This window comes from Humulus lupulus, chromosome 1 (genome assembly GCF_963169125.1).
Source record: "Humulus lupulus chromosome 1, drHumLupu1.1, whole genome shotgun sequence".
NCBI classification, from domain to species: domain Eukaryota; kingdom Viridiplantae; phylum Streptophyta; class Magnoliopsida; order Rosales; family Cannabaceae; genus Humulus; species Humulus lupulus.
The window spans coordinates 222,562,528-222,577,743 of NC_084793.1; the positions used below are offsets into that span (position 1 = coordinate 222,562,528).

General features: G+C 34.5%; 1 protein-coding gene across 1 annotated transcript; it reads left to right on the plus strand.

Annotated features, from left to right (window-relative positions):
- Window positions 1-2,782: 2,782 nt before the first annotated feature.
- Window positions 2,783-14,841, plus strand: LOC133829898 (uncharacterized). Its single transcript, XM_062259738.1, has 6 exons — window positions 2,783-3,077; window positions 3,203-3,846; window positions 3,899-4,023; window positions 7,838-8,059; window positions 8,782-9,117; window positions 13,642-14,841. The coding sequence occupies exons 1-6, from the start codon at window positions 2,783-2,785 to the stop codon at window positions 14,756-14,758; spliced, it is 2,739 nt and encodes a 912-aa protein (XP_062115722.1). The 3' UTR covers window positions 14,759-14,841.
- The last annotated feature ends 375 nt before the right edge of the window (window positions 14,842-15,216 follow it).

Here is a 15,216-nt window from a genome sequence, read left to right on the forward strand (position 1 = left end):
GAAACCTTCACATTGTGCAAATGTTAAGCCATTATCAGATAACAAAAGATGAGACAAGTCTGGCTATGGAAGCTGATCAAGTATTTCCAAGTGCTCCACCAACCCCTGATGCTAGGTCGATCCATAGGTTCTAAATGAAAGCACCACAAACCAAGCTTCACTACCATTTCCACTTTCTCTACCACTTTGATAAGTTTTAATGTTTATATGTGTGTATATATATATATATTTATATAGTAACTTTCTATCTATCATTCAAACCCATATTTTCTACTCATTATTAGATGTGAATGGAACAGAAGAGATTGTGTTTCACTGTTTCTTAAGCCTAGATTATTAGAGTATTGCAAAATAATCTTTTCGAGAACACTTAAGTAATCTTGAAATTGTATTGTTCGTAAACCTGCTCGGCTAGGGTTTGTTTGGTCTAGTGACCTGGTTGTTGTTTGGGTGTCGTGTTGGGTTTTGTTGGGGCTTTCTTATTTGGGCTCGTCCTCTATCTGGGTGATGGCTATGATGGGGGTTTCATTGGACTCTCTAGAGGAAACGTGTATAGGTCTATGTTTGGAGGAAGAAGAGCATGGCGGCTTGGCGTATGATACGAGTAGGGAAAATTTCTCTGGGGTCGATACTAGTTGTTGCTTGGTGGGACGTTTCTTGATCGATAAGCCCTTGGATTTTGAGATCATGAAGCACATGATGGCAACTTTGTGGAAACCTGGCCGATGCATGTATGTCAAAGAGTTGGAGTGCAATCTGTATTTGTTTCAATTCTACCATGAGATTGATATACAGAGGGTGATCGAAGGGAGTCCTTGGACATGCAATCGGGTTCAATTTATCTTTGCAAGACTGAAACTAGAGGAGAATTCAAGATTGGTAAAGCTGAATAGGCTGGATATATGGGTGCAAATCCAGGAGCTACAACTTGGATTCATGGCAGCCAAGGTCGTGCAAGATATTGGTAATAGTGTGAGGATTTTTCTTGAATCTGACCCACAAAATTTCAAGGGTGTTTGGCGGGAGTTTTTGAGGGTGAGGGTTTCCATTAATATTGAGGTCCCTATAAAACACAAGCTGAAGATAAGGAAGAACCATGGGGAGTTGTTTTGGGTCTATTTCAAATACGAATGAGTACCAACCTTCTATTTTATTTGTGGGATAATAGGTCATTCAGAGAAGTTTTGTGATAGAATCTTTGATCAACCTTTGGAGACCATAGCCAAGCAATATGGAACGTGGATGAGGGCTACTCCAAGAAAGCACAACCTCTCTATTGGAGCTAAGTGGTTACGGGCAGAGCCACAGGAAGTTCCTTCTTAGGGCAGGGGTGAACCAAGTAGAAGGAGTGGGCTTTCATATGAGTTGTTTGTTGGGCTAGGTAAGGAGACAAGGCTATGTGGGGAGGAGATTCAGAGCTCTTCGTGTATGCCAAATAGGGTGGACATAGTGGATTTACTAGCGTTGCCAAGGGTTGTGAGGAATGTGGCTATTATTGGAAATGGTGGGACTCAGGAAGTAGAACTTCCACAAGGAGAGGAGGGTATCGGTGCTGATGAGGCTTTGGTTATTACATAGAGTAAATGATGAAGGAAGAGTGAGGAGGGGCTACCATTGACTTAAAATGAGGTGAAGATTGGTGATGCAAGAATGTGGATGGTTTTGGCAAAAAAACGTGCAAATGGCGGGTCAGGATGTCCAGACCCTCCTATCATCATGAGCATTCTAAGTTGGAATTGCCATGGGCTTGGGAACCCATGGAGTGTGCGATTCCTTAAAGATCTTATAGGTTGGAAGAAGCCCATTTTTGTATTTTTTAAGTGAAACGTTGTGTAAGCAAGATGTTTTGGAAGGGATTATGTCTATTGGTTTTGATGGTTTGTTTGTGGTGGATTCTGTTGGTCGGAGTGGGGATTGGCCATGTTTTGGCGTATTCGTGAGGATGCCCGGTTGCTCAGTTTCTTTAGAAATCATATCGATTTGGTGATTACAGTGGATGGTTTTGATGATTATCACCTAACTGGTATGTATGGTGAGTCCAATAGAGCCTTGAGGGAGAACACTTGACTGCTTTTGAAGAATTTAGCGAACAAATCTCAGCTACCTTGGTGCCTTATAGGTGACTTCAATAATGTTCTTAGTCAAGTGGACAAGAGAGGTGGTTAGCCTTATCCGAGTAGACTTATTGATGGCTTTAGGAAGGTAGTGGTTGAGTGGAACCTGGTGGATTTAGAGCTGATTGGCGTATACTTGGGTGAGAGGGCGGGGGCAAGCTTGGTGGATTGAGGTTCATTTGGATAGGGTTTTGGCTACTAATTATTGACTGTCTATGTTTTCGCAGGCCAAGTTATCTAACTTAGAGTTCTCCTTCTCAGATCATTGCCCTATATTACTTGAGCCTAGGGTGAACATGACTTTTCGATATCATTGGCCTTTTCACTTTGAAAATGCATGGTTAAGGGAACCTGAGTGTAGAAAAATTGTGCGTTCTAGTTGAGCAGTGTGTGAGGGTATGTCTTTAGAGCAGAAAGTTCGTTGCTACAACTCAGTTCTTTCAGGTTGGGGTCGTCACATTACTGATGCTTTTCAGACTCGACTTCATGAGTGTCAAAGTACTATCAGTCAGCTTAAAAGAAGGACGAATTTTCGGGCGTTATAGGAATATAAAGCTGCTGAAAGGAAAATGCTAGAAATTCTGCATCAAAAGGAGATTTATTGGCGTCAAAGATCAAAGTAGTTGTGGCTTAAGGATGGTGATCATAATAGCAAGTTTTTTCATGCTATGGCTTCTGCTAGGAGATGGCAAAATATGATCCATTGTTTGCAAGATGATATGGGTCATTGGGATAATGGTTTAGAGAAGTTTATTGTTGAGCATTTTCAACATTTCTTCATTTTAGAAGGCACTAATTGTGGAGAGATTCTTTCCTATATTCCCACGGCCATAACTGAGGAGATGAATGTGGAGTTGCTTCATCCCGTTGAAGCTGAGGAGGTTAAGGCAGCGTTATTCCATATGCACCCTGATAAAGCTCCTGGACCTGATGGGTTTACGCGGCTTTCTATCAGCGTTTTTGGTATCTAGTAGGGACTGACATTATTCATTTTGTTCAACACTTCTTTGCTACTGGTGAGTTTCATGATAACATTAATGATACCAACATTGTCCTTATCCCGAAAAAGTCTAACTTGAGTACTATAGGTGAGTTACGACCTATTTCTCTTTGCAATGTGCGTTGCAAGATTATTTCCAAGGTGCTTGCTTATCGTTTGAAGGTTGTTTTAGATTTGATTATCTCATATTCTCAAAGTGCGTTCATTTCGGGTAGGCTTATTTATGATAATGTGTTGATCTCCTTTGAGGTTCTCCACTATTTGAAGAGGAAAGTTAGAGGGAGGAAGGGCTTTATGGCTTTAAAGTTAGACATGAGCAAGACTTATGATATAGTGGAGTGGGGTTTTTTAGAGAATATGATGAGGAAAATGAGGTTTGCTAATCGTTGGATTAGGCTGATTATATCTTGTATTTCTTCTGTGAAGTATCAGATTATTCATAATGGGCGTGTTATGGGTCCTATTACTCCGTTTCGGGGTCTTCGGCAAGGGGATCCAATCTCCCCTTATTTGTTTCTCATTTATGCTGAGGGTTTTTATGCTCTTCTCAGGTTGTATGAAGCTAGAGGTTGGGTTCATGGGTGTCAAGTGGCCCAGAATGATCCTTCTATTACACATATGTTGTTCGCGGATGATTGCTATGTGTATTGTCGCACTTCGGAGAAGGAGACCTGCAATATTGGGCGCAATAAGAGGGGTTTTTTTTTTAGAGAATATGATGAGGAAAATGAGGTTTGATAATCATTGGATTAGGCTGATTATATCTTGTATTTCTTCTGTGAAGTATCAGATTATTCATAATGGGCGTGTTATGGGTCCTATTACTCCGTTTCGGGGTCTTCGGCAAGGGGATCCAATCTCCCCTTATTTGTTTCTCATTTCTGCCGAGGGTTTTTCTGCTCTTCTCAGGTTGTATGAAGAGGGATTTGTTGGGTTTTATTAAGGATGAAATTACTAAGCGAGTTGCTGGTTGGGATGGCAAACTGTTGTCTAGAGCTGGTAAAGAGGTTCTATTGAAGTCGGTTGCTCAATCTATCCCCACGTATGCAATGCATTTTTTTCTGCTTCCCTTGACTCTTTGCTCGGATATTGAGAGGGCCATGTGTAATTTTTGGTGGTATTCAACTTCTTCTAGAGGCCAGGGCATTCATTGAACGATCTGGAAAAAGTTGAGTAAGCATAAGCATTGCGGTGGTTTGAGTTTCAAGCATTTAAGGGATTTTACTCTTGCCAATCTTGGGAAACAAGGGTGGAGGCTCATGACTAAGAGTGAGTCTTTGGTTGTGAGATTGTTTAAAGCAAGGTATTATCCTCAGACTTCGTTTATTGATGCTCCTCTTGGTAGTAATCCAAGCTTTGTGTGGTGTAGTCTTTGGGAGGCCCGTAGTACTATTCGACTGGGGTGTAGGTGGTGTGTGGGCTCGGGTAAGGATATTAACATTCTTAGTCAACCTTGGCTCCTGGATGACAACCATCCTTTCGTAATCTCTAAGCACCCTGCGTTAGAGTCTTGTACAGTTGATTGTCTTCTAACTTCTAATGGCAAAAATTGGGATAAGGTTCTTGTTTATGATCTGTTTGAGGCTCGGGATAGAGAGCTTATCTTCAGGATTCCTTTAAGCGAGTACGTTTCAACTGATAGGTGGTATTGGCAACCTGAGGTTTCGGGTTTGTATAGTTTTTGGAGTGCTTACAGATTATTCCAAACTCACTATGGGAGGTGGACGGTGGATAATAATTCTGGAGGGCTCTATGGAATCTAAAGTTGCCTCTGAAAATAAAGAACTTTCTATGGAGAGATTTTATTGGTTGTTTACCCACTAAAGATCGGTTGGTTGAGAAACATGTGAATGCCACTATAACATGCCTGATGTGTTTACAAGAGCCTGAGACCATTCTGCATAGTTTGGTCTGTTGTCCATTTGCTCAATCATGTTGGAGTCTTATTGATTGCTCTCTGGTTGGGCAATGTTGGGTGAGTTTAGGGACTAGTTGGATGCTCTTTTTAGGCGTAGAGGGGTTGCTGATATCGATCTCTTGGCAGTGGTTTGTTGGATGTTGTGGAAGGCTAGAAACAACAAAGTTTGGAACGATGTCCAGCCAAATGCGAATTATGTGGTTGCTTCACCTAGAGATTATTTTGAACTTTGGAGAGATGCTTAGGACATTGGTGTTTCTAGCCTGGGCTCTAAAGAGGGGTCTTCATCGATTTGTGGAGCACTGGACGAAACCAAGGAGATGATGGATCAAAATCAATGTTGATGCAGCCTGTTTTGAGGCTAAGAATTACTATGGTATTAGTTGGATTGCGAGAGATAGTGAGGGGGCTATTCTTGCTGCAGGTCAAAGGGTGTAACGACCCAAAATCACTAATAAGGCATAAGGACCTTGATTAGCGTGTCAGGAGGGCATAATTGGTATATGTGTGATTACATGATTAAAATGCATGATTAATATGATTATATGACTATATGACATGCATGCTTATGTGTATTAGATATGCATGTGGGCCCTCTATAACTTATAAGGGCATATTTATAATTTTGGCTCGTTGAGAGCATAAATGTGATTATTTGTGATAAATTGTTGAGACCACATTATTATGTAGATATATTTTTAGTGTATGGCTTGAGACGGGCCTAGTGAGCAGATTAGCGAAATAGTCACAGCGGAGTTCAATACCCGGCTCGGGGGAGCCTAGGGGAATTTTTGGGAATTCAGAGAATATTTCGGAAATTATTAGATATTGAATAATTGATTGGTAAATAGTTAGACATGACATGGTCAATTGGTGAATGTTAGGAACATTTGAGGAATTAGCGCGAACTGGGAGTGGAATGACCAATTTACCCCTAGGAACAATTTGAAGACTAATAGGCTTGAGGGGAAAAATAGTCTTTTGTTAAGCAATGATATACTTAGACAAATCACTTGGGATAAGCTCAGTAACTCTAAGAAATAACCAGAAACTGAAGGAGAGCTCTCTCTCTCATCTCTCTCACGATTTCTCCCTTCTCTCTCTCTCTTGGTGATTGAGTTTGAGCAATTGAGGGAATTGAAGGACTGAGGAGCTTAGGCTTGAAGCTGGAAGTGGATGAATTGAGGATTTGGAAACCAGGAGGTTTAGCTAGGACTTAAGGTCAAGGCATGGAGGTTGTAGCCTGTGAAGATTCAATCATAATTGAGGTAAAATTTTAGCTCTTCATCTTTGAGTTTCTGGTTGGATTTAGATAGGATTATAGGTGCTTGGTTAGTTCTAAATTGGGGAATTGATTCTAATATGTTTGTTAAGGTTTTGGTGTCCAAATATGTGATTAAAGGTCCTAACCCGTAGCTAGGCTTGTTTGTGGTTGGGAGGTTTCTTTGAGTTTCAATTCTGGGTAAACTGGTTGGGAGAAGTGTGAAGAAAACCCATAATTTCTGGGTTCGAAAGGGCGCGCCGCGGTGTGTGTGGCCTTTTGGCCCTGGGTTTGCTTTCTGACTTAGGGGCGTGCAGCGACCTTAGGGGGCAAGTCGCGGCCTGCCTCCCTGTTGCCTGGGGTTCTTGGTCTCTGACTTGGGGGCGCGTCGCGACCTTAGGGGGCAAGTTGCAGCCCGCCTCCCCTGTTGCTTGGAGTTCTTGGTCTCTGACTTGGGGGCACGTCGCGAACCGCATATGGGATTTTCCCTAGATTGATTTCTAGGTTTGGTAAGGCTCGAGGGCTCGAACATAGACGCTCGGGACAATTTCTACTACCCAGTTTAGTAGAAATTGAGGTTCCAAAGGCTAGTTTTTTATCTCATAAGTATTTATTTGGATTAGACGTTGACAATTACCCATTGGCCACTGCAACTAGGTTTATTGCCAAGGCTCAGGACTTAGGACTGTACTCGGGACCATTCCATTATCTTCGCTTGGAATTCAAGGTAAGAAAACTGCACCCTTGAGTGGTTCTAACGAGACTGAGATTCCCAATACTTGAACATCTTACTGTATGGCTAAATGATTGACTTGTCATATAAGAATGAACGCCCTAAGAGAGCCGGGGCTGATAATTTGCGCATAGGACACGGCTTGGCTATTGTGAGCTGAGGTCAGCTAGATAAATATTGGGCTCGGCCTAAGCAAGTCGGAGTCAGTGAAGTAAACAGAGAGTGCGATCTAAGGGCGCCGACCCTGGATATTGTATATTGATTGAGATAAATTGTTGAATGTATATGTTTACTGATATTAGTTTGATGTCTATGAATCGTTGAATATTTGAATAACTGTTTTATAGTTGAATGATTATCATCACTGATTATGTATTACTGTTATCATTTTCTTGCTGGGCCTTGGCTCACGGCTGCTACGTGTTGCAGGTAAAGGCAAGAGTAAGCTGAATCAACCATGAGTTAGAGAGCTCTGGGAGCGAGGTGTACATTGTCAGCTACTCGTTCACCACGATCAAGGAAAAGTATAGGGACAGAAGCCTAAAACTTGTAATTTTGCCATTAGTGTGGCCACTGATTGTATATAACTTTTGAGAATTTTGTAGCTTTGTCTCTTAAACCCTGTTTTTGGGATCCCATGTACCAAACATCTATTTTAATGAAAAATAAACTGTTTATGATCAAAATCTTTTAACCCTAATCTGGTTGTTGACCCTAGGATCACATTTTTATTCAAATGACTTGATTAGCAAGTCCTGCACTATTTTAACTACAAACTGTATCGGTCTTGGTTATCCAAGGCGTTATAAAGGGGGTTCAAAGGTGCAGTTCCTTCCTGCTTGGCTGAAGCTGTTGGAGTCAAAGAAGTTTTGAGCTGGATTATTCAAGCGACTTGGTCTGGTGTTGACATAGAATCGGATGCAGCTGTGGTTGTGGCTACTATTCACAGTTACGATGAGATTGTTTCTCCTTTTGGTGTGCTTGTAAATGATTGTAAAGGGCAGCATACTGCTTATACAGATGTTATTGTGAGGTTTGTCAAGCGTTCTGTGAACAAGGTGGCTCATTTTTTTGGCTAGGAGCACCTGTTCTGATACAGGTCGTACTTTTAGCGGAGTTAATATCTCTGAAGATATTCTTTGTATTCATTTGGCTGATTTAGCCGTTTAATAAATTCGTTTTTCTTCAAAAAAATAAAAAGATTATTAGAGTATTATTATAAGATACTCAGGTGTCCAACACCACTTTACATATTTTTTCGTGTCAACCTAAAACTTGTAAACTTAACAGAAAATTTAACAGAATATGAATGAAGACTAACAGATACAAGTAAATAATTAGGATGGAGATTTAAACGCTAAAAAATTTAAATAAGGGACTTAAGTGCCAAAGATAAGAAATGTTGAGTATTTTTGCAGTAAAAAATTCCATTGCACAATACCCTAATTATATACATGACAACTAAAATCAAGTAATATTTAAATAAATAAATAAAAAAAAGTCTAAGATTAGATTGATAGAAAGTAAGGCAATTAACAAACTTTGTTGAAAACCACAAGCAAAGCTTACGGAAACCCATTATTGTCTCCATTTTTTCTCAAATTAACTGCCATCATCATCTTAGTTTCTTTCTCATTCATCAACAATATTATTTCCAAATGAACACAACCCCAATACATCAACGCCATAATTTTTAAATCTGAATAGTCCAACAATATAATATATTAACTGTGGAACCATGGTCCAAGCTAGCAGGTTGGTGGTTTGGGTGGTTTTGATGTTTGTAATAATAGAGATGAAATTTGAGGTTGGAGAGAGCATAGGAGTAAATTGGGGAACAATAGCATCGCACCCATTGCATCCAAACATAGTGGTGAACCTTCTAAAAGACAATGGGATTGAGAAAGTGAAGCTTTTCGACGCAGATGATTGGACAGTGAGCTCATTGTATGGCTCTGGTATTGAGGTTATGCTTGGAATTCCAAATGACATGCTTAACAAGATGGCTTCTAGCTATGACCATGCCAAAGATTGGGTCAAACATAATGTCACCAAGCATCTTCGTGATGATCATGGAGGAACTGATATCAGGTAATTAATATGCTATTTCAAAATTTCCATGATTGTTATTTGTACTACTCATCTTCATTCATATATATATATATATATATATATATATTTTATGAAATCTGAAATTAATAATATATAACTTGCTTTTCCTTTATGTGCATAATTAATAAACCTCACGTACATTTGTGACCTCTTAAATATCTTCTATTAACCTTCCCTTTCAAAATAATAATAATAATAATAATAATAATAATAATAATAATAATAATAATAATAATAATGTTGCTTAATGTGACCTATTATTGGATTAGTCTTTTGTCTTTTTTCTTTAGAATAATATTGCTATGTTATATCTATATTTCTATACATGTATAAGAAATGAAATGAGAACGTGGTTCTCCAAGTCTACTGACCGTTTTATGAAACCATTTTAATCTAAAAAATAAGGGTAATTTACAAAAATACACTAAAAGTTTAAAAAAATATGAAAAATACGGTACATTACAAAAATACGGAATTTTTTGATAAAAACACGGAGTGGCAAAAGCGTAAATACGGAGTGAAAAAATTGTAAATAAAAGTGGCAAAATACAATTTTTTGTGATCAACGTTTACAAACTTGTAAATATCTGTTGCAAAATTGTAAACATCTGTTATATGTTTGTAAATAATATTTACAAAAATCAGTTTTAGAATTGTATTTTTTTTTTTACATAAAACTTACGAACAAATTTGTAACTAAATTTTTTATTTTTGTACCAATAGTTTACAAATTTAGTTTCATAAATTTGAAAGATATTTTTTGTAACTAACATTTACGAAAATAATTTATTGTTAAGAGGTCGTAACCAAAATTTACATAAAAATAATATATTTTTTCATATTGTTATAATATTATACCAAAAAATTACAGGAACCATCTTATTTATACTATACAACTCAAAAATATAAATTTAAGATATTCATTATTTATAAAACACTTTATTAACGGAAATCTACAAAAATACATTAAAATATAAAAAATATATGAAAATCTGTTACAAATTTGTAAATACCTGTTACAATTGTAAATATTTGTTACAAATTTGTAAACATCTATTATTAAATGGTAAACAATTTTTACATTTTTGTAACTAATATTTAAAAAATTAGTTTAAAAAGAGATTAAATTGTAACTAAAAAATTTATTTTTGTAACAAAAGTTTCTTAAACTAGTTTTATAATTAGAAAATATATTTTGTAACTAATATTTACAAAAACATTATATAATTTTTATTGGCATAATTGTAACAAAGATTTATAATTCTAATTTAAAAATATTAAAATAATAATATTGTGACGATCATTAACTATATTGTAATATATAATTATTAAACCAATAACTAATGTAACTCATAGATATTGATTTTTTTTAGTAATCATGGATATTGAATTCGAAAGCAATAAATAAAACATAAATTTATTTAGTTTGATCAATTTTTTTAATTATTTATCCTTTGTTATTTTTATAACATCTCTCAACATATATACTACTAATTTATTGATTGACTTAATTAAAATAAGTTTATTTTTAAGAGTAATATTATATGTTTTCTTAAAGCAATATCATAATTGTTTTGTCTATATAATGCTTTGTTAACCTATTTAAATATCAAGTAAAAAGTAAAATATTAAAAAAAAACAAAAATAAGAGATATAGGAAAAAAATATAGACTACAAAGACAAAAAAAATGGAAAATATTAGCAAAAAGACAAAATAAATTTAGTTGATATATATTTATATATAAAAGTAGCATATTATAAAAAAAAAAAAACATTTATACTACCGTTGGAATCATTGAATGGGTTATTCAGCAAAAACAAAGAATTAATTTGTGGGTGGAGACTAAAACAGAAGTTACAAATGGGAGAGATAACAATTATACCGTAAATTTGTAATAAACTTATATAACCGTATATTTAGACTTTTTTTCTCAAATACCGTACAATGTGTAATTTTCCCAAAAAATAAAGCGAGAGTCTGATAACCATTTTATGTGGGCCCATAAACTATTTTAATCCAAAACATAAAGGGAAATCTACAAAAATACGCTAGAAGTTAAAAAAAATATGAAAAATACGGTATATTACAAAAATACGGAATTTTTGGATAAAAACACGGAGTGGCAAAAGTGTAAATACGAAATGGCTTTTAAATCTTAAATAAAAGCGGTAAAATACAATTTTTTGTGATCAACGTTTACAAACTTGTAAATACCTGTTACAAAATTGTAAATATCTTTTACGTGTTTGTAAATAATATTTACAAAAATTAGTTTTAGAATTGTATTATTTTGTACATAAAACTTACGAACAAAATCATAACTAATTTTTTTATTTTTGTAACAATAGTTTACAAATCTAATTTCATAACTAGGAAATATATATTTGTAACTAACATTTACAAAAATAATTTATAGTTAAGAAATCGTAACCAAATTTATATAAAAATATTATAATTTTCCATATGTTACAATATTGTACTAAAAAATTACAGTAAACATTAAATTTATGTTATACAACTTAAAAATATAAATTTAAGATATTCATTATTTATAAAACACTTTATTATATATATATTTATATAAAAATACAGTTAGAGAGTAGTGAATTACAATAATTTTATATACAAGTTTTACATTTTTGTAACAACAGTTTGCAAAACTAATTTTACAATCAAGAAGTTTATTTTTGTAACTAACATTTACATAAATATTTATAAATTTATTTAACATGATTATTACAAAAATTTACAAAATTAATTTTTTAACTTTAAAATATATTTTTACAACAAAGCTTAAACTTTGACTAGATTAATATTTTAGTTTAACATTAAGTGTTGAGATTTGACTAGCTATGATTTTCAAAATAATATAATATTTTTTATCACTATCCCTCCTACTACTATTAATATATGTTACAAAAATTTATGAATATATATATATAATAAAATTGAAAGATCATTTATATCAATTTAAATAAAAATAGGACTGTAAACAAATTAAATATAAAAAGTAATATTAAGGGAGAGAAAAAAAAGTGAAAAATGACATATTTAATTAGAAATTTTATGTATGATACTAAGATAATAAAATAAAAAAAGTAGAAGATAGTTGATATTATTATTATTAGCACACTAAAAGTATGTATGAATTAATTACTGAAGAAAAAAAGACAAAAAAAATAAAACTAAACTACAGAGAATAGAAAGAAAAGAGTAAAATATTATCATATATATATAAATAAATATTCATTTTTCAGTTTAAAAGTTGCGAATCTAAGATTTATAATTGTATAAATATATATATATATATATATGTAAACATCTATTTATATATATATAATATTGGTTTGAGGAAAGGTGAAGTGATGCATAATAATTGTGTAAGTGTGTTAACAAGTAATTATATGTTAGTCTCAAAATTAATACCGTAAATTTATAATTATTTTATATAACCGTATATTTAGATTTTTTTGTTCAAACACCGTGCATTTTGTAATTAACCCAAACATAAATCATTTACTTCACATTTTTGAGCTTGTTTATTTCTATGTATTTGAAAAAAAAAGCTTCTCCAAAATCTACTTCGGTTTGTTTTTCTAAACCGAACTTCTCATTTATAAAAAATAATAGATGATAATGGATTTTTCATAATATGAATTTTATGCTATTATTGTATAAAAATATGTGATTATACTTTTTCTAATTTGTATAGAAAAATTTATTAAAGAAAAAAATAAAGTATGAGAAACACAATTGCTAATTAACTAAATATGGTAACTTGAATAAGAGTAAAACTATGGTATTAACTAACTTTTATAAAAAAAATATAAGAAACTAAGTTCATAAAAGTGGAAATTCTTAGAAAAAAATTATAAAATAACTTTTTATTTTTTGAAAAAAAACTATATTTTTGCAAATTTTATTAAAAAACTCATATAAAATATAATTTCTAGTGACATCTTTTCATGCCCGCCTTGGCAGAGGTGAGTCATGCCTGTACCTAGGGCCCCCACACAACGAGGTTTCAAATTTTTTAAAACTTTTATTTTTTACATACACAAAAGCTTTTGTTTTGAAAAATGTCATTTTATATATAAATTTATTAAAAATAACATATTTTGTATAGGACCTTCAACTATTGCTGACCAATAATAATATATTTATTAAAATGTTATTTTATATTCCGTTAAAGTTAACATTAAAATAAAATAAAAAACTGTTAAAACAAAAAATTTCTGTTATGTACGCCCTTATTATATAGAAGAGATATATAATTTAAAAGTTACATTTTTTTTTGTCATTTTAAAAATGACACAAAATTCAATTATAATAAGCTCATTACTCCATAATTATAATAAACTCTACTGTTCAATAATTAGTGTATACAATTTGTCAAATAATAATAATAATTACTGTACACAAATGTAAAACATATTTTTTTTATATAGAGTTTTAATATAATTATGTGTTGTGTGTGGTATACGTATATATATTATGTACAGGTACGTGGGTGTAGGAAACGAACCCTTCTTATCAAGTTACAATGGAACATTCATAAAATTGGTATTACCAGCATTAAAGAACATACAAAAGGCACTAAACGAAGCCGGCGTAGGAGACAAAATCAAAGCCACCGTACCCCAAAACGCCGACGTTTACGAGTCTTCATCCAACACTCCCTCAGATGGAAACTTCCGCAACGACATAAAGGATCTCATGCTCCAAATAATCCGTTTCTTAAACGATAACAAGTCTCCTTTCGTCGTCAACATCTACCCTTTCCTCAGCCTGTACGACAACCCAAACTTCCCCCGCGATTTCGCCTTCTTCGACGGTGGTTCCAAGTCGATAAACGACAAGAACAACCTCCAATACGACAATGTTTTCGACGCCAACCACGACACCCTAGTTTGGTCCCTAAAGAAAGCAGGGTTCCCTAACATGAAAATCATAGTTGGCGAAGTTGGTTGGCCAACCGACGGTGACAAAGACGCCACCGTAGATTTGGCGAAGAAGTTCTACGACGGGTTATTGAAAAGGTTGGCCAAAAACAAAGGGACCCCACTTCGACCTGGCCACATTGAGACCTATCTCTTCAGTCTTTTCGATGAGGACGCAAAGAGTGTGGCGCCAGGCTTCTTCGAACGACACTGGGGAATCTTCCGGTTCGACGGACAACCCAAGTTTGCTATGGACTTTTCTGGAGAAGGGCATGAGAAAATGCCGGTTGCGGCTAAAGGAGTGCAGTACTTGGAGAAGAAGTGGTGTGTTTTGGATAGTAGTGTGAAGAACATGAGTGCAGTGGGAAGTGAAGTGAACTACGCTTGTTCGATGTCTGATTGCACCAGCTTGGGACCAGGGACTTCGTGTGAGAAGTTGAATCAAAGAGACTCTGCTTCTTATGCTTTTAATATGTACTTTCAGATGAACGATCAGAGTGTTGAGGCTTGTGATTTTAGTGGTTTGGCAAAGATTGTGACCCAAAATGCCTCTCGGGGTGGTTGTTTATTCCCCATTCAGATTGAGAGTTCTGCTGTTAGGCTTGTTATGGGTTTGGGCTCTTATGTGTTTCATGTGGCTGCAGGAGCTTTGGTCATGGTTTTGTTCGCGATTATGTAAATGAATTAATGCATGCACAATGCTTATTGGTATTAATTATCTTTCCATTATGGTCGAAACATTATTGCCATTTCACGCTGATGTATGTATGGTCTAATGTGCATTTTTAAATAGTAAAAGTATAACTTAATTTAAAAATAATTAAAAAATAAAATAAATAATAACATTAACATTATAATGTTAATGCTATAGAAACTCGTTAACTATAAATTATTTTAGATTAATGAGTGAATTAACTGAAGAATAGAGATGAATTGTATAGAGAGGTAGTGCAATAAAAGAGACAAAATGGAGGATCATTCTTTACTGTGTTGGTAAGGGAGATCACAAGTCTGGATTCCTTTCAAGGGAAACTCTTTCCCCTTTCATAGGGTTCATTTCATGTACCCAATTATAACAATGCCCTTGTAAAGAGAACTGCTATTCATCCTGATTGAATTGCAACACGATCCAAATGG